Source organism: Anarhichas minor, unplaced genomic scaffold, assembly GCF_050575085.1.
Source record: "Anarhichas minor isolate MPS153535 unplaced genomic scaffold, ASM5057508v1 ptg000028l, whole genome shotgun sequence".
NCBI classification, from domain to species: domain Eukaryota; kingdom Metazoa; phylum Chordata; class Actinopteri; order Perciformes; family Anarhichadidae; genus Anarhichas; species Anarhichas minor.
The window spans coordinates 7,931,700-7,957,447 of NW_027466474.1; the positions used below are offsets into that span (position 1 = coordinate 7,931,700).

The window sequence follows — 25,748 nt, forward strand, 5'->3', positions numbered from 1 at the left end:
TCCTAGGCATCATACACACATACAGGTAAGGTACACTCACATACACTGTATACCTACATGTGTGTGTAGACAAATAGGCATTAGACTAAAATATACAGGTTATTCTGTGTCTGTCAGATTTTTTGCATTTCTACTCTTTCCTCTATCTTGATACTGTTACAGAGTGAAAACAGGATAGATTTGTTTCATCAACGTATCCTTTCTCACTGTTTTTCTGTTTGTTTTACCTCTCTTTCCACACAGCAATCATGTCCAGTGGAGATAAGTCCAAGACTTCTTCCCAGACCGATGGGAAGGCTGCTCAGGGCAAGAAGTCTGAGATGGGAATTATGGCCTACAAGGTGGGTGTCTCTCATATGAGATATTGAGATGTATTCAGTTTATCATATCACAGACCTTCACTGTGGTTGTACTGACTCATCTGTGTGCATCTGTCCCCTCCAGATGTGCGTGTTCGACCAGGAGAACTTCCAGGGTCGCATGATCGAGATCAGCAACGAGTGCATGAATGTGTGTGAGATGGGCATGGACCGCGTGCGCTCCCTGCGTGTTGAGTGTGGACCGTAAGTCTCAAAATATATATATCTATAAATTCAAAACACTCATCTTTGCATGGGCACTTCATAATACTGTTTCATCTGCAGCTTCGTGGGCTTCGAGCAGATGAACTTCTGCGGTGAGATGTACATCCTGGAGAAGGGAGAGTATCCTCGCTGGGACTCCTGGAGCAACTGCCAGAAGAACGACTACCTGCTGTCCTTCAGGCCCGTCAAAATGGTAAGAAGAGAAAAAGAAAAGACATACTCTCAAGTTTCCCTTCCTCTTTTGCTTTTTGACTGCCTGCTAAACTGGTGTTTCTCCCTGGTTTTCTCTCCTCCAGGACCCCGAGAAGCACAAGATCTGCCTGTATGAGGTTGGAGAGTTCAAGGGCCGCAAGATGGAGATCATGGATGACGACGTTCCCAGCCTGTTCTCCTACGGCTTCACCGACAGAGTGGGCAGCATCATTGTCAGCTGTGGAACGTGAGTGTGCAGTGTTTGCAGGTGTCACTGATGGAGCTGAAAGACATCAAAAATCGACAAAAAGCAAATCCTGTACTGACATGTTTCCTTGATTTTTTTTCTCCAGCTGGGTGGGATACCAGTTCCCTGGATACCGTGGAAGCCAGTACCTGCTAGAGAAGGGCGACTTCAGGCACTTCAACGAGTTTGGCGCCCGCCATCCTCAGTTCCAGTCCGTGAGGCGTATCCGTGACATGCAGTGGCACCAACAGGGCTGCTACACCATGGCCAGCAAGTGAGGCTTAGGGAAGGAGAGAAAGAGACAGAGCGGAAGTGAGGGAGAGGGGCGGAGGAAGAGGGAAAGGGGGAGAGATGTCTGAGGCCTTACCTCAGTACCTTAAACGGTCTATGATCTAACGCAGTGAGGGGAAGGGTGAGGATCTAGATCTGTCCCTGATTGGAGACATCACCTCAGTGGAAACACCAGCTGGACCACCCTCCATTCCTCTCTGTCTCATCTTTTCTCTTTCTCCCCAATGGGATGAGCTTTGCTTTCCCCCCTTTTCTCCCTTTTTTTAGTCCCTCACTTCAGTCCTCTCCACGGTCCTCTGAGACACCAAAGAGGGAACACGGCACCTCTTGCTGTTTTACACATTTGATTCTCGGCTCAGGGTATGATGCATCATGGGAAACTGAGTCCCTAGAGCCCCCTGCCCCTCATCTTCTTGCCCCTGTGCATTGCACACCCTCTCTGCTGTACAGAATCCTGGCCAAGTTTTCAATAAAAAGGAAAATCTTGATTTCAAAGATGATGTTGTTGTTTCTTATTACTGAAAAGTCCCCTGACTGAAAATGTGTTTGAACAAAACATTAACAAATCTGATCACTTCTCTTCAGATACTTTCAGGAAATATTGTACAACAGTATGTTACAATAGTATGTTCATGCTGACTGGTGTTTGGAAAGCTTTGCATAGTCAGCTTCAAAAGATAATACTAAAATCACACAATATTTGTAAGAAGAAAAAAAAGTGCAGTGTTTCGAAAAAGAGTGAAAGTTATGTAACAGGGCCGTTTCAGACGGGTGCTGCTGACATATTGTTGTGGAGCCTGCTGTGTAACAGGCTTTGTAAAATAACAACAGGACATATCTCCATTTCTGCTGATATTCAGCCTCATTTCTACTTTCAAATTAAAAAAAGAGACACTCCTTAATCAAGTGGCATAGTACAGTAAAATAGCAGTTTAGCATAATAAATAGTTAATACATGTAATATGATAAATAATTGCGTCATTTTGGGATTCAAACTCAGCAATATTGTAGGCCTACCTTAATTGGCTCAGGTAAAAAGAATCGACCTTAATTTACTGCCCCACCTGGCAAGCAGCCAAAATACCCGATTCAAACACACCCACGTGCTGACGAGCAGGTGCATGGCATGCTGGGTGTAGTTAACCACGAGATGCTTAAAATGGTGACTTTTGCATAGCAAGCTTTAGCTTCAGTAAGCTGCGTCAGACCTTTTTGTTGCGTATCCCTGCAGAGCCGTCTTCATCTTAAAAATGTTTGAGGAGCGCAGTAGGACAGAGAGGCGGAACGGACTATTTATATTATGCACTAAGAATAAAAGAGCCGATAAATTGAACCTGGGGCAGATGGAGGGAGGGCTTCACGGTGCACGAGACACACAGAGAGACGTTCTGACAGGTGAGCTCAAGAACTTATTCAGATTCTGCTGCATACATTTTGATCCTCCTTTTTAACCGTCCATCGTGAGTCCGACAGTCCGACAGCAGAGCAATGACAAGCATCTCCTTTATACTAATACATATTATTTATGAACTGCACAAAGGATAAGTTACTCAATATAAACATTCCAATGACATATAACTGAAATTATAAAACCTTCAGTTTTGTATATTGGGAAAATATGACATTTGTGCGTGCTTTCTGACTTTTATTTTACCTCAGCACAAACGGTGCACGTTCAGCTACGACGCCTCTCTCTTGCACCATTCAACAAACTATTTCACAGTCGATGTTATAGACGTAATCATTTGTCCATCCATCCAATTTTTGTACATTTCTTTTAATTAAAAAAAAAGATTTTTACAGTTCTACAAACAAGATTTTCCACTCAAAGTTCAAAGAATGATATATAAAAATACATCTAAAAACACAAAGTCATAAATGTTGTCTATGCAGCAGCTTTTGATATGTTTTACTGCTGTTGAAGAGCTTTATCGTTGCGTATTTGTCTATTCAAAGCATTGTTTCTCCATTTTTCTTTATTTGATACAAAAATACAATTTTAGACGTGTGCTCTTACGAGCAGATGAAAGGTGTTCACTGCAATGTGTTTGTTCTCTAATCCAGAAGATGCATAATGTCTGTCTGTCCATCTCAATCCGACATGCCGGTCAGCGGGACATCATTCGCACAAACTCTGAAAAGACAAAACAATGGAGTGAGATGATGAGGATGAATGTATAGTTGCCTACATTCACATTCAGATCCCAATATGCAAATATAATATATTTTACCCTCAAAGTCCACCAGACCGTCTCCGTTGAGGTCGACATCTCGGAGGATCTCGTTGATCTCTCTGTTGGTCACTTGTTCTCCCATCAGCTTCTTCATGGCTTCACGGAGCTCAGTTAGACTGATCTGACCGTCACCATTAGAGTCAAACTGGACACAGTGAGAGAGACACGAAGAATCACATCGAAATGTAATCACATTTTGTTTTAATAGTATCAAACCCAAAACACTGGGACATTTTGGGATTTTCACTATAGTTGCATTGCCATCCCCCCACAGTCTCATTCTTTATACCCCCACCGAAAGGCGTCAAAGTAGGATTTTATCAAATCCTTCACATTGTGCCCCCTCGACCCCCTCGAGTAGCTGAAAAAATGTACATAAGTGGTTTGTCAACCAGTGACAACATTGGAAGCTCCAATACAAACAACCATTTATGTAAATTACATTATCAAGAACATAAATTTGCATTTCTTTTCATCAGTTTCTGTTGTACAAAATAAAATTGAAAGGTAAACTTTTCTTCCCTTTTTAAAAGTCTGAACATGTTACATTTTGTTTTGCTGTCTGAATAACTCTCACTTAACTGGAATCTTGATAGATTTGCTGGCATTTGATAACTTTAGTTTCTTTAATCAAGCACAAAACATGTGTGACTCAATGTTTTGGGAAAGTAATTTCTGTCCCAACTGTTGTCCTATAATTATTTTGATGTGATGTTATTAGTTACACCTGTGTTTGATGAGTCAAAATGTCTGCAGTGACAAATAACAGCTTTAATTAACAATTTATCTCCTGACCTCTTTGAATGCATCCCGTAGTTCTTTGACTCCAATCATGTCAGCTGTCTCTGCCAGCATCTTGGGTCCCATCAGCTCCACAAAGTCCTCAAAGTCAACTTTACCTCCACCTGAAACAAACGGGTTACATGAAAAAGGGCCCTACTTTCTAATCTAATCAACTCTCATTAAAAAGCATGACAAACTATTGTGAATCAACTGCTAAGCCCCAGCTACGCTGTCAGTTACCTTGGAGCCCACACTGTCACTAACTGCACTCCCTGGATTCATATTTTAGGACTTTTGGAAAAACAGAAGGATCTTTTAAAATGCATTTCAAAGATTTATCCAAGGTGTCAAATCACCTGGCAATCGAGAGACAATGAAATTAAGGAACATAATTGTTCCTGTAAAGCCGTCCAGGTCTTTATTAACCGTTACCGCTTGTATAGCATAGAAGTGCTAACGCTAGTGAATGGTGTGCTAGCTTATTCCGCAAATGTTTCACTCCACAGGTTTTCATGTAGAATAGTAACATTTTAAAATTGTATATCTCCTTCCAACCTTTCCGGTTGTCCAAAGAGGTGCTTTGTTGAAGGATTTCTGTGCTAGTCATGGATTGGCCATAACAAACACCGTATTCAAGCATGTTTAGTGAGGGGGAACTGGGAACGCCTATAGCTGAGATTCCTGTCCATGAGATCTTCAACTCCCACCTACGGTAGAATTTTTTTTTGTGCATCCATGGGGAGGCTTGGGACATGGAATCCGAGTGGGCCATGTCTATTCTGTTCTGTTTTACTTCACTCTACTCTGTTCTCCCAGATGTTTCAGGCCGTTGTTCCACTCACAGATCTGCTGGCTCAGTTCGATGAGCTCCATCTCTGTCGGCATGTATCCCATGGTCCTCATACACTCCCCCAGGTCTTTGTGACTGATGTAGCCTTTTTTGTTCCTATCAAACTCCACAAATGCCTCGCGGAGCTCTGATTTACAGAAACAAACATGTTGTTACTAGTCAGTCAGCTGTCACATTAACACGCTGTAGAGCAAAAACACAGAGGAAATCACCTCACCGTCAAGCTCCTCTGGTCTCAGCTCTCTGTCCTAGTGAAAGAAAGCAGAGACGCACATTAGCTTCTCCCTTCATGCTGCTCATGATGAGAATATTTAGAGAGCTGGTTTGGCATAGTAGAGATACAAACACAGTCAGATTTTAAGCAACACGATTGTAGAAACACTCAGACAACAACTGAACTGGGAGGAAGGATACACAAACAGAAGATGAGAGACATGATTATTGGAGTTTGGTTTTATGCGGTCAGGATGGTATGAAATGTAATAAACTGCCCACTGCTTCCAATCTGAGCCCATGGATGTGTGTATTATAGTCAGGCTTTTATACTAAAACATAATTTGCAAATGTAGGGAAGTGATTCAGTGTTATGTGCTTTAGTTATTCAGTAAGCTGTATTAAATAGACAAAGCCAGTGCAGTGCATCTCCAAATGAAAAGCAGAGTCTAAATATATGGATTAAATTGTACACTGCATTAATATATATATATATGACAATTCATATACCATCAATCACAAGGGGTGACCACATTATTTATGGGAGGTTGCCAGGCAATAAACATCTGGAGATTATGAGATTTGGGAGGTTTAGTTGGTACTTTGGTCAGTTAATTGTTCAGACATAAGGCATAAGTACACATATAGTATATCCATATACTGTCTTGTACATTGCACTCTAGCTTACACGCAAGTCCGGCTGTACAAAAAGCAAACAATGGAAATTGTGGTTCAGTGTAGAGGATGTTAGGCTAAGAGCTTTAGAGAGAAATCAATATGGCACAAATCCTCTGGCATCATTTTTAATTTCTTTGGTTGCCCTCAAGCCTCACACAACAAAGCCATCCTCCTTGGGAAACACTGACAAAGAGTTTCATATTGGTACAAACAGAAAAGATTGGAAAAATCCTGTCATGCTCAAGGTGTTGCTTTCCTACTTTAAAAGCTACGGCTTTTCTTACAAAACAAATCGCACCAAAAATGTATTAAAACCGACTTCCAATTTCAGCAAATTTACGCCTGGGGAAAAATGTTTGACCAATGAAATCCTTTTTTTCCAAGTGATGTCATACATCCAGGAATAGCTCCAGGTAACCTGCTGCCAAAATGAGGAAATGTCATATCGATTTGGTTTCTCAACACCCAATATTGTACGAGAAACACGGTGACGACTACCTCAACAACCAAATAAAGGACAATATATGGATTGAGATGGTAATGTAGCTGATAAGCACTTGCTAATGTTATCTGTTGGTCACGGAACGGGGGATAGCCACAACAGCTAACGTTAGCATTAGCATCAAATTTGGGGTCAGTTTAGTTTATGTATTGTGTAGTTAGCCCAGAAATTCTCTGGGGGCCTAACTGTGGGTCCATAGTTGACGCCCCACTTCTCTCAGACAGGTACTCGGGTACTTGCCGAAGTTTGCTGTCATCAGTTGGTTTGTGCTAATTCAATTCAACATGTATTCATTTAGGAAACTGCACCGTGCCCATGCCTCATTTCAAAAGAAATGGTAGAGGTATAGATGGAAACTAGATGTTGACACAGAGCCCCTCGACAAGAGAGGACAAGAGCCACTTTATGATCCTTTTCATTTCAGTTTACGTTGCGCTTCAGTGGTGCATTATTCACAAATTACAACAAGCTATTTGCAGACCATGGAGCATTCAGGGCCTTTTCTGGAGCAGTCGCCCCCTTTGCCTGGTCGTAAAAATTCAGCCTGGACCTCACCATCATTCTGTGCCTCATCACATGTTAGAGGAAGCTCTTAAGTCGGTCAATATATTTCCATGGAATTGAATGAACGATTGACCCCTCTGAGTGCGTGCGGTGCAGATTTGATCGTCTGACCCAGACCAGTGATGGGATGACACACACAGCTGGTGTGGTGGAGAGCAGGGGTGTTCAGCCACGATGAAGGGATGAAAATGAATCGACACGAGTGGAAACAGTTGCACCGGGGGTTGTGTGAGGACCACAGTGTGCACACATTTTGTGTTCTGCTACATACGAGTTTCTTTGTAAAGCCCTGTTTAAGGAAGATGCAGGCCGGGCCCACGATGTTCTGCAGCATGTTGCAGTTCTTGACCAGCGTACAGAAGGGATCGTTGAACGCGTTTTCCTCCACGTCGTCCTGATCCTCGTCTTCCTCGCGGCCCACTGCCCTCAGCCTACCCCTGAGGGGCCCATCCATTACCCCCTTTAGAGGCAGACCAGGCTGTTATTCCACCACTCAGTCATACACTGTCTGCATGAACGACTTCTTCACACATAAAACAAAATCATACATTTCAAGGAACAAGGTTAAGACCCACTGTTTTCTAGTCACGCTTAGTTAGCCTGGATTACATAAGCTTCTTATTATTTCAGGGCAATCCACTCTCATCAGTTATTATCTTTTCTGTGAAAAACCGTCTCGACATTCTCTTGATGTATCAATGCTGCTGACACTTACTGAGCTAACTGTTGGGTCTAATTACTCACATCTTGTGTCAGCAGTATAACTCTGCTACAGTGTGTATGTAATACTAATTATGAATAGCGTAGTGAGTATTAATGTTACTACCATCAAGGGAAACATTTTGTATTGGGCAGTTTCAAACAACCAGTGCTGCAATCCTCCTTTTAAAAAGTGCTTTACAATTATTAAAACTATTATCCACGGATTAAATAATTAAAGCAAGTTGTGAAGAAAGTTTCAGAAGCTAGTAAGTGCTTAATCAATCACATAACTTTTATAAATTTACACAGATACAAAAAAAAGCATCAATTAGCAAGTGCAGGAGACAAAGTGCTCTTACCTTTTTCATTTTGTCTTTCGGTTTGGTGCAGTTGCCCATTACCCAACCCTCCCTGGTCAACAGCCAACCAAACTTTCTCACTCTCTCTCTCTCTCTCTCTTTATGATCCTATTTGACTGTTTTCTCTTCTCTTTCTCTGCTCCCGTCTCTTTGGACTCCTCAGAGCTCCGGTTCAACCTCTGACTTTGGTAGAAACTTGTGTTCCAGGCTGGTTGTCACATCAGATACCACAGACATAAAAACAAAAGAGACAATAAACAGCTCTAATCCATACATGAGCGATGCTGAAGGACTCCACCCATCTTTATATGATCCAAAGTCAAAACGATGTCAACAAACAAAACAACCCGAACAAACCGAGCTCCCTACTGGAAGCAGCTCACTCATGTGTCTCTTCGCAGCAGCAGCAGCATCGCTGTCTCTTTCTCTTCACACTGACCACTGCTTTTAATCCCCCTCTCGCTCTATTTCCTTTTCCAGTTCTCCCTCCTCCCTCTCTCACGTCTCACATGTTGCACCAGCATTCAAATGAATTCATCTACAGTACGAGGAGTTTTAGAGGGAGAGCTAAGAGGAAGTCAACAGAGGGAGATTAATCCATTCCATTTGAGATTAAAGAGTAAGATGGGGTGATGAAAAGAAAAAAAGAGATAGGGAGACGGCGACGAGATGGAGTATATTTGGGTGTTAGTAAAATCTGAACCGAAACTGAATCTTCTTAATTTATTGAAATAAAGTACTTGCCGCAGTTTTAGCCTTCTAGTGAAAATATCAAAACCAGGATTTCCTGTTTATTTGCTGCAACCAAAATTATTAGATTTTTGCCTTTTTCTGTCCTAAACATGAGACTGGACATGAAATCTGAAACTCTAGGGGATTGATTTTCTTTGAATTATTTTGATTCATTGGAAGCTCAACCTTCCAATCAGAGATTCAAATTCAAAAAACACAAGGTGTCAAAAAAACAAATCCTAGCTCCATAATTCCTGAAAAGATAAGTTCCCCTCTGAGCTGTGACTCTCAAGTGTTTCTCAGCTCGTAACTTGCTAAACCTTTAAACTAATGAAAAACTACACGTGAGCTGTGACGGCTTATGAGAGCCACAGTATCTGTTTCACCGTGCGGGGAGTCACGAGTCAAAGTCTGAGGTGCAAAGAGCTCTCTAAACATGATGACAGCATTAAAATCACAAGTTGAGTTTATGAGTGCAATGCTAAGTGGTCAGCTGAGCTCGTATAAGCATCTGGCAACAAATCTCTCCAAAAGGAGATTTGGCATGCTGCTTACTCCATATGGAGAACACAGCTTTGTGTGTGTGTGTGTGTGTGTGTGTGTGTGTGTGTGTGTGTGTGTGTGTGTGTGTGTTTCACCCATTAGATATCAAATTCTGGCTTTGAATATTCTTTCTCCAAAATTGTAACTCAATCTTGAACTAAATAGTTGTACAAATGTGCACAGTGGGTATAGAAAAAGTAAGACAAGTAGGGCTTAGTCAGATAGTCTTTTTTATGCTTTCTTCATGCTGAATGACTTATTTCCAATTTATGAGCACCTCTCTGGAAAACACTTGATTTAAAGTGGTGATTTGTGTGATTCTTTGTGGAGAACTTCTGTCTAGTTTCATGACTCTTGAAATTCAGTGTTTTTGTTAACAATCAATTATACAATGAACGCATCTATTTGTATTTGTATTGCTGCAAATAAAAGCCCTGCACTCTCACACAGGTTTTTTTTTCTTCCTTATCTTGACTTATTGGAGTTTGTTAAAACATAAAAGATGTCAATCAAGCACAGTCACTCAGTCCTGAGAAGAGCTCTAACCAGACGGGTGTAGCTTGTAGTTTGATTGATATGCTGTTGCAGCACCAGCAGCCACCGCTAGAGGCCTCTTCAGGGCAGTGAGTTCTAACGGCTGCGTTTTATCTGACAGCTGCTGCAGTGAAGACTTGAGACTGTATTAATACAAGCTCTATTTATAGCAGAATCTCTTGGCGGATTGAGCCATCACTGAATGATGCGCAGCTTAAGAGTAATGCCCACTGTAAATGAAAACTTTACCCAGAAAAGGTCCTAAAGTAGAAACCGTTTGGTCTTAAAAACTCTAATTGTGGCATAAATGCAGATATGAGTATCTGATCCTCGTAAGAATATGATCCTCATGTAAGAGATAAATGACATTTGCTCCCATCCTGCTACAATATGTTTTGCTGCCAGTGACACTGACGAGCCACGAAGAAGCAGATCTACAAAGGCTGCCATAACTGTCTTTTATATTTAGATTTCATGGACATATTTCACATAGGAAAACAAAGGAAGCAGAAATAACATAAGCGGATAGTGGACTAATGCAAACAAACCCTGATCATGTTCTTAAACTCCTCCAGAAAAGTCTGATTTTGAAACTGTGCATAAAAAAGTGGCATGTGCACTTGTGAACAGCATCTGCATGAGCAGGCGTATTTATTTATTGTGTGTGAAACCGAAATTCTGTGTTATGTAATGGAGGTCGCCACATCTGAATTTCAAATGTGACATCTGAAGTGTAAAGTAACACATGAGCTCAGACCAAAACCAGTACATATGGGAAAACCTACACTCACGTTTATTCAAGTCAAATGAGTGTTTTCACCTGAGGCTCTTTGTTTGGGAGACGTTTCAAGTACTTACCGTCTTTGTGCAACAATTAACTCATTTACATCCATGTTCCTTTTTTAAAATCAGGATATACTTCCTGCATCTTGCTACTCACGTGTGAATCTCATTACCACATCTTTGACACCTCAAAGACCAGAATCTTTTAACTTTTAGTCAGTAAATTTAAGCCTAACTACAGTAAAATACATCAATCAATCATATCAGCACAGAATACACCACCTATTAACCCCACACCATTTCTGTTAGTATCAATACAATTAGCTAAAGTCAAACTCTAAACAACAAAATACAACTTCATCAACCAAATCAACTTTGACTTTCAGTGAGTTCCTTCATGATTTAATAAAACCGACACCAGCGGCAGCATGAATAACTCAAGACACAACCAATACCATGAGACGGATTAATTACCAGGCCGATCCTCCCATATTGATGATTCCAGTAAATCATGCCACTGGGATGCTGTTGCTCCCTGTGTGTGTGTGTGTATGTGTGTGTGTGTGTGTGTGTGTGTGTGTGTGTGTTTGCACACACATTTATGCTCCTGGGTTTTGATTACTTTTCCATTGCTTATCTCCAGGTATCAGCTGTGGATGTTTGTCACAGCTGTGGGTTGATCGTACCACTAACACTAACACTAACCATGCATTGTGTATGTGTGCTGTCTGTGTGCGACGGCCAGAGCGAGTAATGTGTCCTTTCTGTTGGATTTCTTTTTCTCTCCTGCCTTTGTCACGAGCTTGTGTGAGTGTGTGTGAGCAGGTAGACATATCGTGTACTGATCTGGTGTCAGATGTGCATCAGCTGGTGTCTAGTAACGAGAGCTGTAATCAGAGAACGACTAGAAGAGAACGAATAGACGGAGGAAGGAAGGAGGAGATCAAGAAGTATTCCGATATTTTACTGAAGTAAAAGTAGAAACCAGTGATGTAAAACTACTCCATTACAAGTTAAAGTCCTGCATTAAACTCTCACAGAGGTACAAGTACGGAGGGATTATCAGCAACACTGTCGGTGTTATTAGATGATCAGTACTGATGCATGAATGTGTGAGAAGCATTGTCAATGTTGTAGTGAGTTTTAACTACTTTATATCATAGTGAAGTATGTCATCAATAAAAATGGATCATATTTTACATGTTGATCAAATGCTTGGATTTGGAATATTAATCTTAAAAGTAATATAGCAGTCAAATAAATGGAGTGGAGTAGAAGTATAAAGTAGCATAAAATAGAAATACTCAAGGAAAATACAGGTTGAAATGTACCGCGACAATAATTAAAAACTTTAATTGATATGTAATGGGGTAAATGAACCATTATCTGGAAATCAACAACTAGTTATGAACTCAAATAACTGCAGTGAACCCAAATTGTTTATTATTGTTATAGGGGTATAAAGGCAATTATTATAACCTATAATGTGCCAAATTACGTTGATTTGTTGGTAATTTATTTTTTATATTTGCCTCGTTGAACTCATAGAGCAGACAGGAAAGCACAAACGGAAGCACACTGAAAATAAATATCATATAAATATGAATTATTATTATTACTATTATTATTATTATTAATCAATCATCATGAGAAAAAAACAATAAATCTTAAAGTGTGAAAGGAAAATAACGATTGCAAATAACCAGAAACAAAATGTACCTTAAACACATCGCTAGTCGGATAGTTTCAGGGGTTGCTGTGATGATTGTTGTGATGCGAGTAATTGAGCTTTAAGAAGATGAGGAGTTTGCACGAGCCGCTTCAAGCTCCGTCTGTTTGATTTCAGTCCCGTATTTGTGGCCCGCTGTCTACGATCTGCTGCCTATTACACACAAGCTCTTCCTATAATACACCGGTTGTCAAAGTGAGGTTCAGGGATCCGGATGCGCCCTACAGAGAAACCAAGAAAAGATAAATCTTCTCTCCAGACTTTGCCAACATGCTCCTCTCTCCCACTCACTAAGCCGGTCTCTCTAATTTTGGCTCACTTGCATCACCGCTGACATCACTTATTTGACAGATGCTGTAATGGCATATAGAGGTAGCGTGCCGTGTCATGTGTCACTGCTTACCATGTGAGTGATGGGATGTGATGTGATACTGGGTGTTCATCAGAACTATGGCCGTATCTGTTACGGATTACTCTTTCGCTATATGTTTCCCTAAGTGAAGGAGTTTAAATCCTCTCCATCACACGCTATCTCCATCCTTAGCTCTAGCCCTCGTGCTTTGCTGCTCCCGCCATTTCCAGGAGGCTTTCAATTTTAAAGTTTTAACCAAGCTGGCGGCGAGACATTCAATCAGCCGGAGAACCCGATGCAGCGCGTGAAACACACGCAGAGTGGCAAAAGTGTCAGAGACACACAGGTGTGACGTAGTGAGTCACACCCTCACACTGCAGCTCTTACCTGTCCAAACACAGAGTCCACGATGGGCAGCAGGTCGACAGGCTCCCCCTCCTCCTCTTTCTCCCTCTCTCCCCTCTGTGGTCTCTCCATCATCTCATCCAGCTCCTCCTCCAGCGTCTCGCTGTCCTCAGCTGCCGCCGCCGCCGCCATCATCCGGGGGAACTGACTGGATTTCCGGTGGCGAGGAGGCTGAGGTGTCGCAGTTTGAGGGTCTCCATCACCTCCTCCCTGCCCGTTGCTTCGCTTCTTCTGCTTTTCCAGCTTCTTCTTGATGGCGGCCTGCACCTGAGGGGTGGCAGAGGGTTGAGGAACTGAGTTCAGAACATGGAATCTGCGTTCAAGCTTTCACACACCATGGTTACATCAAGACGGATGCTCACACCTTAATTTTTGACGCATTTAGTAGTTTACAAAGATGCAAAATATGGTAGAGAGTAGAGACAAACTGTGTTTGCCCTATTGTCTGATGTTGTGGAGCACTTTAACATCTGCTCTAGAAAGCAACTAGATAGAGTAACGTAGTCTACTTTATTTACCTTTTAACATGCAAATAATAACACCACACAGTGTTATTTGAATCATGTTTTACCAACATACATACACATATATACAAATATTGTTTTAACATTTGCATAGTATTTATCTAATATTTAATAGGGTATGAGAGATAACACATCCGTTACATCAATTACACTATATATGATGATAAAGATGATATTTAAGTTACCACATCTTGGAATTGAGTTTTGTGGAACTCGATCACATTTATTTTTACATACAATTGCAGATAAAAAAGCATTAGAAGATGTTTGTAAAGAGAGCTTGACAGAAAATATTACTCACACAAATAACACACATACATACTGTACACACATATATATATATATACATGTATGTATACAGACACATGTATTCACGCACCTGTTTTGCACTCTTCTCCGATGGCGCACTCATCGCTCCTGAACTGCCTCCTCCAGCGGACGGCTCTCGAATGAGCATGAACATCTCGGTGTCACTGGCTCACGTTCACTCTCCCTCACTCTGCCTTCGCTCGTCCTCCCCCTCCCTCGCCCTCTCTCTTGCCTCTTCCCTGCTCTCCTCTCTTCGGCAGTAGCTTTTTGTTTATTTCTATTCTTATTTTATCAAATTCGTCACAAAGTCAGCTCTAAAAGATTGAAAAATTCAGCAAAAGATTCCGCTCTGTTGATGAGGTCTTTGTTCCGGGTAGAAAATAAAATGGAGAGAATGAGTGAAGGGATTCAAGGAAAAATAATAACTCAAATGTTCATCTAGTTCCTCCTCTATGTCCGAGTATTGACGCCGCGCTCCTGTCCATATCTCTCTCTCGGTGCGTTCAGGTGAGGAGGTTTTTATCTTCAGCTGTTGTCTTTGCACTGGGATTGAGTTCCTGCACCTCTGCCCCCGCTCGCTATCTCTTGGTCCTTTTTAGGTGACACTCTACACCTCCTGTACTTTACCTCTCTCACATTATCTACCTCTAACACATCAACCTCTCTCTCTCCTCCTCCTCCTCCTCCTCCTCCTCCTCCCATTCATCACAGGTAAACGCTCCTCTTGTTGCCTGGGTGCTTTTTTCACAGCTACCCATCCTGTCATCAGTGTGTTTATAAATATTTATACATCCTTCATAAAATCCAGCTCTCAATAAAAATCTTGTGTATTTTTCTGTCATGAATTTCTTTCACTCATATCTTTCTGTATTTTTTTTTTCTCCTCGCATCCTCGTCTCTTTTCCTCCGACAGCAATCCTCGTTGCTGGACATGCTTTCTCCTCTTCCCCGTCTCTCTCAATCTATCCGCCCTCAATCCCCTGTCATATTTGGAGCCTTTGTAACACAAATTGGATTCTTCCGGAGGTGCCAAGGTCAGCTATTCATTAAGTGACAGAGATGGAGAGAGAGAGAGAGAGAGAGAGAGAGAGAGAGAGAGAGAGAGAGAGAGAGAGAGAGAGAGAGAGAGAGAGAGAGGGATACAAGCTTCGCGATAATGATTTTGTTTAGTCTACAACACATCGCCTCGATGTAGTCCTGCATGTATAATCTCATCCAGCAAGCATGGCTGAGCACACACCCACACGCGCACACACACACAGGTGAACATGTCACCGCTGACCTCTATTTTTAGACATGAATGTGCACACAAGCATGTAAGCATATAATTCTGCTCTCTCAAACAGCCGTCTAACTTCGTAGCTTTTGTCCAAAGCAGCTGATTCCACTAAAAGCTTCTTTTTTTGTATAAATAAAACCCATCAATGTGTTTTCCCTCCTTCAAATAAAAAACAGGGACGTTAGCAGGTATTAAAGTGTCTCACTTTGCTCTCTATTTGCCCTTAACTGCCCCCCCTCCATCTCCCTCCATCTTTGCATCTCCTGCTATCCCGCAATAAACATTTCAGACTGAAACAGACCCTGACAGTGTATGTTCTCCAGACTGAGGGATAATGTATAGCTTGAATTCTCTCCAGTTTCTAATGAGGTTTCCATTTATCACTTTAACCCCGTCATTCAGTCTCTCCGTCTTCCTTCAGCCCCTCTCGCCGTCCCTCTCCTCATTGTTTATTGATGGAGGGAGGGAGCAAATTCTTGAGCGGGAGTGCAGAAAACAGATCCATAACAGAGAAAGCTACTTTACATGACGCTGAGGGTTAAAAATAGGGGTTGTATTTTGGGAACAGATCAGTCATGTGAGGGAGGAGAGGTGAAGGATGGATGAACAAGATGAAAAGAGAGATGAGGGATGGAATAAAACGCTGGAGAACGTGTAAAAAAAGAGAAACTTTCATCTCAGACTTCTCTTTCACTTTGACCCCTCACTGAAACCGATCAAAGACGGGGATGAATGACACAGGGAGTGGCAGAAGAGCAGTAATGTAGAAGCGACTGCTTGTGTTACTGCTTGTTGATCGGCCTGCAATAATATCTAATTACAGGTTAGGACAGGTGAAGTCTTCAGACCAGCAGTCTATGGTTAATATATAGGCAGATGACGCACAGAGATTAAGCTGACATGGATAACAGATACGTTTGATTTGGGTCAGACCAATTCTCATTATTTATTTGTTGGTAATAGTAGTCACAGATTACTGTTCGATTGGCACGATCTCATGAACCTTGCTTAACTGGACATTGAAGAAAAAGACACTTTGTGCGTGTCGGTGACCGGTGAACACAACACTCGAACACGGGTGACAGGTAATCAAATTATTATCTCGAGGATATCTATGGCCGTAACATGCAATCAGGCTTTTGTGTTGAGTCCGCGTCAAACAGGATGCTTCAACTCTTTATGCCTGTAGTGCGTTGTGTAAAAAGGTATCTGAGACCTCACCAGCACTTTGCCGCTGTTCTTGTTCTTTGATTGATAAGTGTTCACTGGACCATCGGCCAACCTGGCTGTTGTGCCTCGTTCCAGATGTTTTGGAGATTCAGCATCCTCTCTCTCTGGTTTTCTTGTCTATTCTTTCAGAAATGTCTGATGTCAAAGTTAAGAAATGGTATGGTCCACTTTAGGGGTGTCTGATACTTATATTAAAAGATTCTTTCAGGCATAAATATGGGAAATATATTGTAATATTTAATTGCGATTACAGGTAAGAAAAATATATAAATGTGTTGACACCCCGACCAGGTTTTTAACCTCTTTTGGGGGATATATATATATATATATATATAGTACTAATTAACAACCCCCCAATCTCCCCCTGTGATTCAAACTCTGTCTTTTTACACTGTTGTATTGGTACTTTTGCTTAAGTCAAATATCTGAATACTACTGCTCAGGTGGTCCTATCTGTTTGGAGACACCTGGAAGTTCATATATGTTTACAATCCACCTGTAATATCCTCATCCACATTTTCCATCTTTTACTTTTGTATGATGATGGTTTATTTTGGACACACAGCATCTACTGTATGCATGTCCTCTGTTACTCAGGTTTCTTCCATTTCTTTCTCTTTTTCTGGGTGAAGTTTTTCCTTTATCAGAATTGTAAAGCCCTTTAATACACATTTGTAGTTTGTAATATTGGGCTATATCAATACAGATGTTGAGATGACCTCTTCCCTAAAAGCTTTGAGTGGGCTGCACTTGAAGAGGCTGACTTCTAAGGTTCATTAAAAGTATCATTATGAAGACACTGTGGAGCAGCTTGATGCTGCATGCAGTTTGTTCGAGGCGCCCTCTGGTGGAATTAAATGGACAACAAAACACCCTCAGTAGGAAATTTAATCATATTATTCAAATCGAATGCCAAATGTCTAGACAGAGTTTTCTCTCGTCAAAACTTTCAAAGACACAAAGTATTTTAAAATGACATTTTTGCAGAGTAGTATTGTGGTGGGACATTTAGAGGCAAGTGTCCCTCGTCACATAAAGGCAAATAGAAGTCATTATTACTTCTGTTAAATCTACTGTACACATCATTTACGAGGAAACATGTCATAAGAATTACAAGATTGGCTACATAACAGCTATAAAATAGTAAAAAGTATGACATTTTTTTAGACATTATTTTAAAACACACAGTAAGATATTGCAACAAAATTAGTTAATAAAATGTAAAAATATTTTTTTGCAGAGATTCAGTGTTCGTCACCAAACTGCATTGTGTTTACCCTTTAGCTCTAACAAATGTGTTGAATGCATTATCTTCATCAAAAAACATTTGCAACGCAGATTGGTTTTTTTTTATCCTGCATTGTTTATGTTTCCGAGCTAGCAGTCACATGATCTTTAAGAGCTACTAGAGAAAACTCACACAATGGTACATTTAAGTCTTTGGCGACACCAACAAGCAATATGCCGTAACTCGTTTCTAATGAACTCACAACCAATACAAAGTCTTATAGCATGAGGCTATTCTTTGTTTGTCGTATTGTCAACAAGACCAAACGCAACAATGTGTTAATCCGTCTCTCAATACCTTTTTGGCTCTCAGCCACAAGCCGCAGCTACAACTCGTACAGTCTGAGGGGCGGTGAAGCCGAGCGTGGTGTATTTGGCAGAGTTGTCAGTTCGGTCTGCTGAGATGTCACTAGTCCAGCTACATTACACGCCTGTTGCATCTGATGAAAATAAATGCGTTGGTGGCATTTTAGGCAACCGAATGCCTCCGATCACATGATGGGTATGGAATGAATTGAAAATTAGTATCACTTTAAGGGTACTAATGGTGGGATTTTTTTTTTTAACAATTCCCAGCCCTCGTTACCTGCGTGTTCATCATCCCCACGTCATTAATACAGCAAAGTCCTTATGACAAGGCAGATGTGTTAGTGCTCATGAATGAGTCCATCCAAGTTCAATAGCTGCTAAATCTTCTTCTGCAGTTATATTCTGAATCTGTCCTCTGATAAAGAGGACATCTATCCCCAGTGTGGCGTCACTATGGTGAGTGGCTCCCGGTTTTGTCCGTTGATTATCGGCCAGGGATTAAAGTACGGGTAAACAGGCTCTTTGAAATTTGCATTATAGAAGGTGAAGAGGTGGCTCATGTTTCCTGCATCGTAAAACCCAACGTCACCACGACTATAGTCCAGATAGACCCCCACCCTGCTGGGGGGTTTGGAGGGATATATCAAGCTCTCCTCCGAGTCGGTGCATGCCTCATACTCGCTTGTGCCGTCAGCGTTGTCCCTCAGCACCAGGGTCCAGAAACCATCGTCCGGGCAGAGGCTGATCTCATCCTTCCTGTTGACGGAGGCTGTGGCCACGCCCAGACCCCACGCTGTCTTGGACTCCACTTCCACCTCCCAGTAGTGTCTCCCAGAGGAGAAGGCCTCAGAGCCCAGGACGATGTTGTAGAGAGTAAAGCGCTCTGGGTTGTTGGGCAGGTTGGGCTGGATTTTTCCCACGTGAACGCTGGTGCGACACGGGGACACAGACAGGCACGGGTAGGCTGTGTCTGGGTCCAGGGTCACCGCTTTGATAGCTAAGAGGGCAACAAAAAAAAAAAAAAAAAAAAAAAAGAGTTAGAGCTGGACCAATGCAATAACAACAACAAACGTGTGTCAACAGAGAATGACCCAAGAAAGACTCTTTGGCTGTGACCTTTAACAAGATACTGAATGCCTTCCTGCTCAATTAGTGTAAGGCGAGCTAGATAAGAGCATCAGCTACATGGATACGAATGAAATATAAATGATACTGTGTCAAGATGTAACTCTATAGATCCAATAAATCCTTTACTGCAGTCTAGTGTTACGCAATCAATGTATGACATGTCATTGGCACATGACCCAAAATAAGTTTTCATTGACAGACAGAACCTAGAAAGCAGATGTCATGCTTGTCATACTTCTCTCGACAGCGCAGGTTGATACAAGAAAATGAAAAGCACAAAAATGTCTTTTGTTATAGCCAACTATTTTATTTTTTTGGAGCACTCAATCGAATGTACATGTCAAAGTCAATGTACTAGTCATGGGGAGGACTACTACTCAGCCTTTGGAAATAGTTGTAGAAAGTTGTCTGTGGCTCTGAAGGAGCTTTAAAGTCTGAAAAGGACTCAAGTGACTCCCAAGTGGGGTCTATACTTGAGCTTGGAGACTGCAAATGTTTGACAGACACATTGTTAGAGTAGGATCCAGGTTTTTTGGAGTTTGACTAATATAAGTCAGCCTCTGCTGCATTATATGCTCTTGTGTGTGTGTGTTTGTATATCTATATCTATATACAGAATATATATACCTGGCTGAAAGATTGAGCTCATTTTCCTCCAGGTCCTGTACTGCAGAGGTCCCAGAAACTCTCCTGCCTGCAGATCCTCACCCACCTCTGAGGGGCGCTCAAACAAGCTCTCAGCCCTGACGGAGAGAAAGAGAGAGATAAAATAAATTAAAGCAAAAGGTTTCTCTACGCCAGATCTGTGCTGCTCACGCGGGAGGTGTGGCCCGGGCGTTATAAAATGTCAAGAACATCTTGTTAAAAAAAACATTATAGCATTCTTCTTTTGTTTTACTTAGAAAAGGTGACTGTTTAAGACTTGAGCAGCACATTGTGGCCTTTTTAAGAAGAAATGTAAACAAGACACTGACGATTCCTTTATCCTTTAAGTTTGAAGTTGTCTTGGACTTTCTGCTTCCAGTAGACATGACAATGTGTGGCAAAGATGAAGCGCTATACCACAATCACGCCCCCACATCCTGTTTCAGCAACACGTACTGACAAAACAACGCATCATTTACTTTTGACTTTCGACCTTTGATTTAGATCACATAGAGATATAGGGGGAGAAGACCCAGAAAAGGACGAGTTGAAGGATTTTGATGATGCTCACCCTCCGATGAAATCTTTGATTCCCTGAAATAGAGCAGATCAAAACAAGCCAATGTTTACTACTTCTAGAGTGTCACAATTTTCTGAATGCAACTGATATGGCTCTTTTTCCCCAGAATATCTGGGTATTATCATCTCTTATACCTTGAGTTGCTCTGGGTTTTCTTCTTCTGTCAGTTTGAGGCGAAGCTGGTTGGCCGTGCTTTCCATTTGGCTGATTTGCTCTGTGGTCTCAGTGAGCGCCTCCTCCAGCTGGTTGAGCTTCTCCTCCTTCTGCTTCTGCAGTTTCTCCTTTATGCGCTCTTCCTCCTCCAGTAGGAACTCCCTCAGACGGCCAAACTCCGCAGTGACCATCTCCTCCAGATCTCCTGCTCGATCCTGAAACACAGGGAGGACTCCCATCAGCAACAACATGGGAAAGATTTTGTGATGTTTCAACTCTAGGCCAAAGTAATCTCACTTAAACATGCAAATTAAACTATGCACTACATGCATCCACTACTCTTATTTCATTACAGGCCAACACTTAGCTGAATCACCTGTGGATTAAAACTGCTGCTTTGTTGCACTTTTGGAAACCAGATGAAAGGAGAAAGTTAAATATGTAGGAAGAGGCCTTGTTGTTGACTGTGAGGGACTGACACCAAACCTGCAGGTACTTTTTGGTATTTATATTCTGTTATTCCGTTAGTTTTTTTGAAAATACATTTAGACAGGTTCATTTGCACTTTTGTATATATTTGATACATTGTATTTCAATTTCATGAGACTTTCACTAGCCTACATTTCATATGATAATATTGTACTTTTTACTGCACGACGTTTAAACTAAAAGCACTGATTACAGTAAGATTTACATAGAAAACAATGTTGCGATTGTTGCCTTGAAAGTTTAAAAAACAACAACGTTGCCAAAGCATCAAAGTAAAAAAGTACACAATATTACAACATTATGAACTTATGATGGATTATTATGATGGATTGTTACAGGTTAAAATACCAAAACATTATATAAATTACTTTAAATGATCTCCACCTCAACCAACTACAAGAGTAAAATGCTACTTACACATGAATGCATTAACATTAATAATATGATAATATAAAGCCTAATATACAATCCACTGCGGATTTATTTTTTGATATTTTGTGCTTAACACTCATGTACTTTTACTTTTACACTCCACTGATTTAGCATCGCAATCCTGTAACATTGTCGGACAAAAAGATCCTCAAAAAGAGGTTAAAAATGGAAGCAGCATAACCAGAGATATCGTCCTTTTCTTATTCAACACATTCCACGCTTGCATTACCCACAATGCAACTTGACCACTAACGGTTGGGTAGGAGATGCAGGTGCGTTATGTTAGTGGTAGCTAATGTAGCCTCGAGTGGCTAGCCTCAGGCAGAGGTGAGGGGCGGACTGCAGAGGTCTGGTAAACTCACTTTGAAACTTGAGGACATTCATCAGACTAAACTGAGCTCCTTCTGGAGCCACAAAAAGCTTGTTTCACATATGCTGCAGTAATCCCCAAGACCTGTGGAGTTCCCCTTTAAGTAATATAGTGAATGTGAGGCTTTCACTTGCAACAGGGTTTGTTTGACTCTGTTGTATTGGTGCTTTAATTTAAGTAAAGGATAGAAATACTTAATCAAATCCTAAAACGGGTAGATAGACAGGCAGCCAGGAAAAAATAATAAGCACACACACACACACACACACACACACACACACACACACACACACACACACATTGCCAAACATCCTCTCAAACTTGTTGACCCACATCCTGTCACGCCGGCAGAGAAACGAAGAAGTGAAAATCTATGAACGTGCACATGAACTGGGCCAAACAGACAGACAGCGAGACAGACAGACACACACACACACAGGAAAATATACATACTGAGACGTCCAGACAGACAGACGTCCAGACAGAGAGGATAGAGAAAGACCCCTTAAAGTAGCCTGAAGCACAGATAGGTGTAGTTATCTGCTGCAGCAGAAACGCTCCAGCAAAGCAAACACATGTCTCTGTGTAACACACACAGGAACGCACAAAGACACCTCTATTTGAGGAGAGAGCTGCTCCCAGCCAAAACTCAACCAGCTGTTATCTCTTTCTGCGAGGGCGTGTGGCATAGCTATTGTACACTCCGTTTGTGTGTATGTGTGTGTGTGTGTGTGTGTGTGTGTGTGTCTCGCCTGTGAAAAAAGAGATTGCGAGAAAGACAAACAGGACTTGACGTGCATGGATGTTGATTAATCGCGTGTTTCATTTCAGGAAGGATCTCTGCATTTGCAAATACATGAGAACCATCACGTTCAAACAAACAACACTGACTAACAACCTGTTGTGTCACCGCCAGTCATAACTGGGACGAGTCACCCGTCCGTCACGTCTGTCAGACGGGTAAAGGTGAAGGAATGCAGGTGAATGTTGCTTAGCGACGAGAAATTCTGGTTCTATTCTCAGACACACACACACACAAGTACACATATTGCTTCGCTAGGATTACGTCCAGTGTATATTTCCGGTCTTTCACAATGCTTCACCAACAAATACACGCGTATCTCGATACCTTCATGAGGAGGATCTTTTCGTTGGTCTGCCTTTGGAAGAGCGTGGCCTCCTCGGTCTGTAGCTCAACCCTCTCTAGAGCGACAGACAGCTTATCCTGCAGGAGAAACAGACAATCACATGCTAAACATCGCTGAGAGGTGGTGTCGCTTAACCAGATTAAAGTTGATCAGCCTCTGCTCTGAACAACAACATCATCTTTGATGGGAGTCATATGATGGCCACCCTTTCCTCAACTGACTGCTCTGACCCACTAATTCAAACAAAACTGGAGACTTCAGTGTCAGTGAAGCACGAGAGGCCTCTCAGAGCGACTCTTCAAACAAGCTGATGCTGGTCAGCAGCAGTGTTAAAGTGCAGGGGAGTTATAGGAATTCACACTATTCTGCTGAATTCCTGTAGAGACACAATGTACCAAAAGGCTCTTGAGGGAGAACGGGTAGTCCGCTTTTAAAAATGACTGACATTTCACAGCATTAGCTCTGTGGCGTGTTTACTTATTAAACTCAATAAATCTTAATAAACTAATTTCATTTGACATTTATGAATGTTTGTCGAACTTGAGGATACATTTCTTCTGGAGAACAAGGAGAGCGTGGCACTCCCTAAAACTTTAGACTTAAAGTTACGGTGATAAATAATGACATTGATTAATGATATCAGGATAGCCATCACCAATTATCTAACAATTTGGTCCGTGTAAACTCTATCAGATGAGATTTTTGCCATACTGGGCCTAAGATGACTGAGCCCTATCTAAACTCAGCCAATCAGAAAGTACCTTGTAGTTTTCAAAGGCCTCGATAATGGGGATGACATTGTGGGTCTTGTGGTCCCTCGACATGCCGCACACCAGACAGATGGGCAGCTGGTCGTCCTCACAGTACAGCTTCAACCTCTCCTCATGCTCCTCGCACATATCCATATCCATACCCAGGCGCGGCCAGTGCCCGATGGACGAGGCCACGCTGTTCATGCTGGACCCGGGCTCCCGTTCCTCCGGCTCCTCCAGCGCACCTTCACAGAACCACCCGGTCGTCCCCGCGGCTGTGTCCATGGCCCGGGCTCTGCGCACGCTGTCCACGACGTTGCACAGAAGCGAGTTGGGTCGCAGCTTACGGCCGCTCGACTTTCTGCACTTGGGGCAACTCGACAACTCGTCCGCCTTGGCTTCCCAGCACTGGATGATGCACAGCTGGCAGAAGTGGTGCCCGCACTCGAGGATCACCGGATCATGGAAGAGCTCCAAACACACCGGGCAGGTGAGCTCCGACTGTAGTTCCTCAATCGCGTTGGCGTCCGCCATTCTCGGCGCACATAGTCCTTAAAGAAAGAAAAACACGTCTGATGGCAACACGGTGAAAGAAAAGAGCGCTCTCCTTCCGTTCACACCGAGGGAGGGAGTGGTCTGAAGCTGACAGCGAATGTTTTCACGGAAGAGACGGAAGGCGTGCAGCAACAGGCTCGATGAGGCCGACGGAGCTGCTGCACAACCGGGAACTCAAATGTTACTTAATTAAGTTAATGTTGTGATCTCATTTCTCATTATTGAGGAGATATAGTCACTGCTTTCTCATAAATCACCCCTTACAAAGACAACGTGTCTTACTAATGCCGTAGAGGACAATCGAAAGCATTAATACAAAGTTAAATAAAGGGTAATAAATAATCAAGATTATAATGTTGAGGAATCCTCAATCAGTGCGTCAAGAGTTCTATGAAGCCAACAGCAAAAGTTAGTAAATCATCTTTAATTCTAAATGTTAAAACACATATTGGGTTCATATAGTTTTCGTTTTGCACATTTTAAGAAGTTGTTGATAAATAAAGTTTGGTCCAAATGCTCATCTGACGCTGAGATCAGAGGTCAAACATCCTTGTTTGTATATTCAGTGTTTCTCAACAGTGGTGAGTTGCAGATTGCAACCGACTAAATACTCAACCCTCCCTGTCCGGTCATGTTGGAGGAGGACGGCCTTCAGGTAGGGATGGTTAGCTTTAGGACTGTAGGAGCTACTCTTATCTACACTCTGTTCTTCTACATCTCTTAATATTTGCCTTTAAAAAACTATATAGAATTTTAAAAACAAATAAATTCAGAACAGGAATATAATTAATATTTCAAATATATCTAAACAATGTGTATAGAGCAGCAACCGTTTTGTTTACAACAACAAAGTCACTGTATAAAATAATTAATATCTCACTGGAAACAAATGCACAATGTTATTAAAATAAATAACCTTTCCTGTCTTCTGTCCACCTGGCTGCTTTTTCTCAGCCAGCAGAGAAGTTTACAAGAACAAACTAACATAAACACATAAAACCTCAGACAGACAGCTTGTTTTTAGCTTGTTTATAAAACAAAATGTAAAAAGCTTTTGGCCGGTTGTTCATGCTGTGCTTGTCTAAACATAGCGACGGTGGCCGATTGAATTAGGCTTCACTTTTGTTTACATGTTCACAGGTATAGTGATAAAGTATTGCCTTTTTACTCGCAACTACTGTATTGCACGTACAGTAACGAGCATAGTTACCGTCAACTCGAGTATATCTTCACTTCACTGGTTCACTTTTTGTATTTATGTCTGCATATAGGCTAACACAC

General features: G+C 41.8%; 3 protein-coding genes across 4 annotated transcripts; 1 reads left to right on the forward strand and 2 right to left on the reverse strand.

Annotated features, from left to right (window-relative positions):
- Positions 1–248: 248 nt before the first annotated feature.
- On the forward strand, positions 249–1,301 carry crybb1l1 (crystallin, beta B1, like 1). The gene is made up of 5 exons (XM_076103344.1): positions 249–341; positions 445–563; positions 645–777; positions 881–1,023; positions 1,130–1,301. Exons 1-5 carry the CDS (start codon positions 249–251, stop codon positions 1,299–1,301), a joined length of 660 nt encoding a protein of 219 aa, XP_075959459.1.
- A 2,121-nt stretch (positions 1,302–3,422) lies between these two features.
- LOC142962718 (calcium-binding protein 2-like) lies at positions 3,423–14,264 on the reverse strand. Of its 2 annotated transcripts, none has more exons than XM_076103342.1 (7): positions 14,177–14,264; positions 13,260–13,570; positions 5,399–5,429; positions 5,174–5,308; positions 4,344–4,453; positions 3,546–3,693; positions 3,423–3,448 (listed from the first exon to the last, which is right to left on the reverse strand). In XM_076103342.1, the coding sequence occupies exons 1-7, from the start codon at positions 14,262–14,264 to the stop codon at positions 3,423–3,425; spliced, it is 849 nt and encodes a 282-aa protein (XP_075959457.1). The 2 variants fall into 2 exon arrangements, with proteins under 2 accessions (XP_075959457.1, XP_075959458.1); XM_076103343.1 differs by lacking the exons at positions 13,260–13,570; positions 14,177–14,264 and adding exons at positions 7,410–7,598; positions 8,200–8,238.
- A 3,225-nt stretch (positions 14,265–17,489) lies between these two features.
- Positions 17,490–24,525, reverse strand: LOC142962715 (zinc-binding protein A33-like). Its single transcript, XM_076103339.1, has 6 exons — positions 23,922–24,525; positions 23,142–23,237; positions 20,703–20,936; positions 20,560–20,582; positions 19,971–20,086; positions 17,490–19,212 (listed from the first exon to the last, which is right to left on the reverse strand). The coding sequence occupies exons 1-6, from the start codon at positions 24,444–24,446 to the stop codon at positions 18,647–18,649; spliced, it is 1,560 nt and encodes a 519-aa protein (XP_075959454.1). The 5' UTR covers positions 24,447–24,525; the 3' UTR covers positions 17,490–18,646.
- Positions 24,526–25,748: the final 1,223 nt, after the last annotated feature.